We start from the raw sequence: 2,348 nt of genomic DNA, 5'->3' as shown, positions 1-2,348 counted from the left end.
GGTCAGAAGTCCATCACAGATAATAATAATAATAGTAATTATTATTATTATTATACTTATCATTATTATTTAGGGCCCGAGCACTGTGAAACAGTACAGCCTGGACAGGTCAGAAGTCCATCACAGATAATAATAATAATAGGAATTATTATTATTATTATACCTTCTTATCTCCTTGTTTCCTGCGTCTCAAACCGGGCCTGTAGTCGTCCCCGAAGCGTAAAAAGTAATAATAGGAGACCAGCCTTTCTATGGGGTCTCTGATCACRTTTATGTAGATGGGTTTTCTCTTCACTCCAAACCTGCAGACAATCACACGGGTCAGAAAACTGAGTTTAACCAAAGCATTTCTCGGTTTTATTTATTCATATTTTCACAAGTTTTAATCTTGAAATGACCACAAGGTGGAGGTAAAAGATCAACAGGACGAACAGCTGTCTTCAGATTTTTTATTTCTCATAGAATGAGTGTCGTCACTCTAAAGCCAGAGGGGTTGAGAAATGATGTGGCTGTTTTGATCGAACCTTTAAAATGACACATTACATGTCCCCTCATGATGAGATGTCACTCTGAGTAAATGTGAATGACTCTCAGCTACTACCACCACAAACTTCAGCTCAATGTCTGAACATCTGACTGATTTAGAGWCATTTTTTGTGTTTGTTAATATAAACTAGACATCTTAGATATTTTGCTAACAGTTTGACTCCAGTTGTTAAATCTAAAACTGAGTAATTAGTTGACATGTTTGGAACGACTCTCAGCTACTACAGGAACAAATCTGTWAAATTAACTGGATTAAGTCATCCTGGCTGTGTGTCAGTTCAGTGGCTGCAGCAGGTGTAGGAGGGTACATTTACACACCGCGCTGTGACATAGGCTGTCCCAATGTGTAGGCACCTACTCAGTGTTGTATAAAGTCCCACAAAGTGATACTTGAGTAAAAGTACAAGTATCTCACCAAAAGATTACTTTGGTAAAAGTTGGTCTCCCTTAGGAATATTACTTGAGTAAAAGTCTTAAAGTATCTGATATTTTTTGTACTTAAGTATTAAAAGTCAAAGTATAGATTTAAAATGAGCAGTTAGATTTTCTGTAAGGACATTTATTAGGAGGTGACCTCCCCAAAAACTGCAGAAATGACTGTTGTATTAAAAGAATGAATGGATGTTAAATTTAGGATGCACTAGTCCAGCTGNAGTGGTTCAGGGAGCATGAGACATCATTTTCACACATGGATTGGCTCCACAGAGTCCAGTGAGAGTCTTTGGGATGTGCTGGAGAAGGTCAGACTCTACCATCATCAATGTAAGATCTTGKTGAAAMATTAATGCAACACTGGATGCAAATAAATTTTGTAGAAGCTTATCAAACAATGGAACACAGRGAATGTGTGCCGTAATCAAAGCTAAAGGTGCTCCAATGAAATATTAATGTGACCTTTTTTAATGTGGCCACTTCTTCTGTCCAGGCAGTGTATGATCTCTTTCAACAGATTACAGCATGGTCACAGTTTTAAACTGCATTTTTGTGCATTTATCTTCTCAAACCTCTTCTTCCAAGCTTACACTGTTATTGTAACATAATTCTTCTTCTAAGTTCTGTTGTAGGAAGGCCACAGCGCCTCCTACAGTCATAAGATGGTCACAGTATACAGTAAAACACTGGAACACATGGTAGATCTGATGGAAATCTAACGTTGACAGCTGGAGCTCCAGGATCAGGTGAAGACCCTGACAGATGTGGGTTCAACATGAGCCCCTCGTTCCCTCTGCAGCAGAGCAGACAGTCAGATTTGAGTCAGCTCTCCTCCGTGGGCTCCATCCTGTTTTGTTTCATTTTGTCTTTTTTTAAAGTGTCGTTTGTTCTGAAATCTGTTGATGGTCTTTAAGTGAATCACTRTGTTTAGGCTGAGGGAGGGGGCAGACTGAGAAAAACTGAATCTGCTGAATCCAAATATCCACCAACCTAAAACTAACTTCACTGGTTTGATRACCTCTTCATTTTACAAGTTAAACTAGTCTTCATGTTCACCGGTCAGTCGGTCACCTGAGGTTGTAACTTTCAGGATGGAGCTTAAATAATAAAATTTGTCAAACTCTGTTTTTCTGGAAGGTGAACAATGAACCAGTTGTAGTTTTGGGTCACAAATCACGTCACAGGTCAGAGTGATCAGGAAAATGTTAAAAAGACCAGCAAAGGGTTCTAATTGGACATTTTATTACTGGATTTAAAATTAGTGGGAATTAAAGAAAAAAAAAAGACAGACTTTGAAAACAAGCACCTTTATGACTTTCKTTTGATTCAAGTTATAATCAAAACATTTCACCTTTTAATAAGAATTATTA

At 37.9% G+C, this 2,348-nt stretch overlaps 1 protein-coding gene across 1 annotated transcript in view; it reads right to left on the bottom strand.

Annotated features, from left to right (window-relative positions):
* Positions 1-2,348, bottom strand: part of hs2st1a (heparan sulfate 2-O-sulfotransferase 1a) — a gene marked incomplete in the record, with an annotated part of 86,947 nt that overhangs the window by 7,499 nt on the left and 77,100 nt on the right. The window contains 1 exon segment of the mRNA XM_014025924.1: positions 164-302. Within this exon segment, the coding sequence (XP_013881378.1) occupies positions 164-302 (139 nt within the window).

This window comes from Austrofundulus limnaeus, unplaced genomic scaffold (genome assembly GCF_001266775.1).
Source record: "Austrofundulus limnaeus strain Quisiro unplaced genomic scaffold, Austrofundulus_limnaeus-1.0 Scaffold510, whole genome shotgun sequence".
Taxonomy (NCBI): domain Eukaryota; kingdom Metazoa; phylum Chordata; class Actinopteri; order Cyprinodontiformes; family Rivulidae; genus Austrofundulus; species Austrofundulus limnaeus.
The sequence above is the reverse complement of the archived record's forward strand: the minus strand, read 5'-3'. Positions and strand labels throughout refer to the sequence as shown.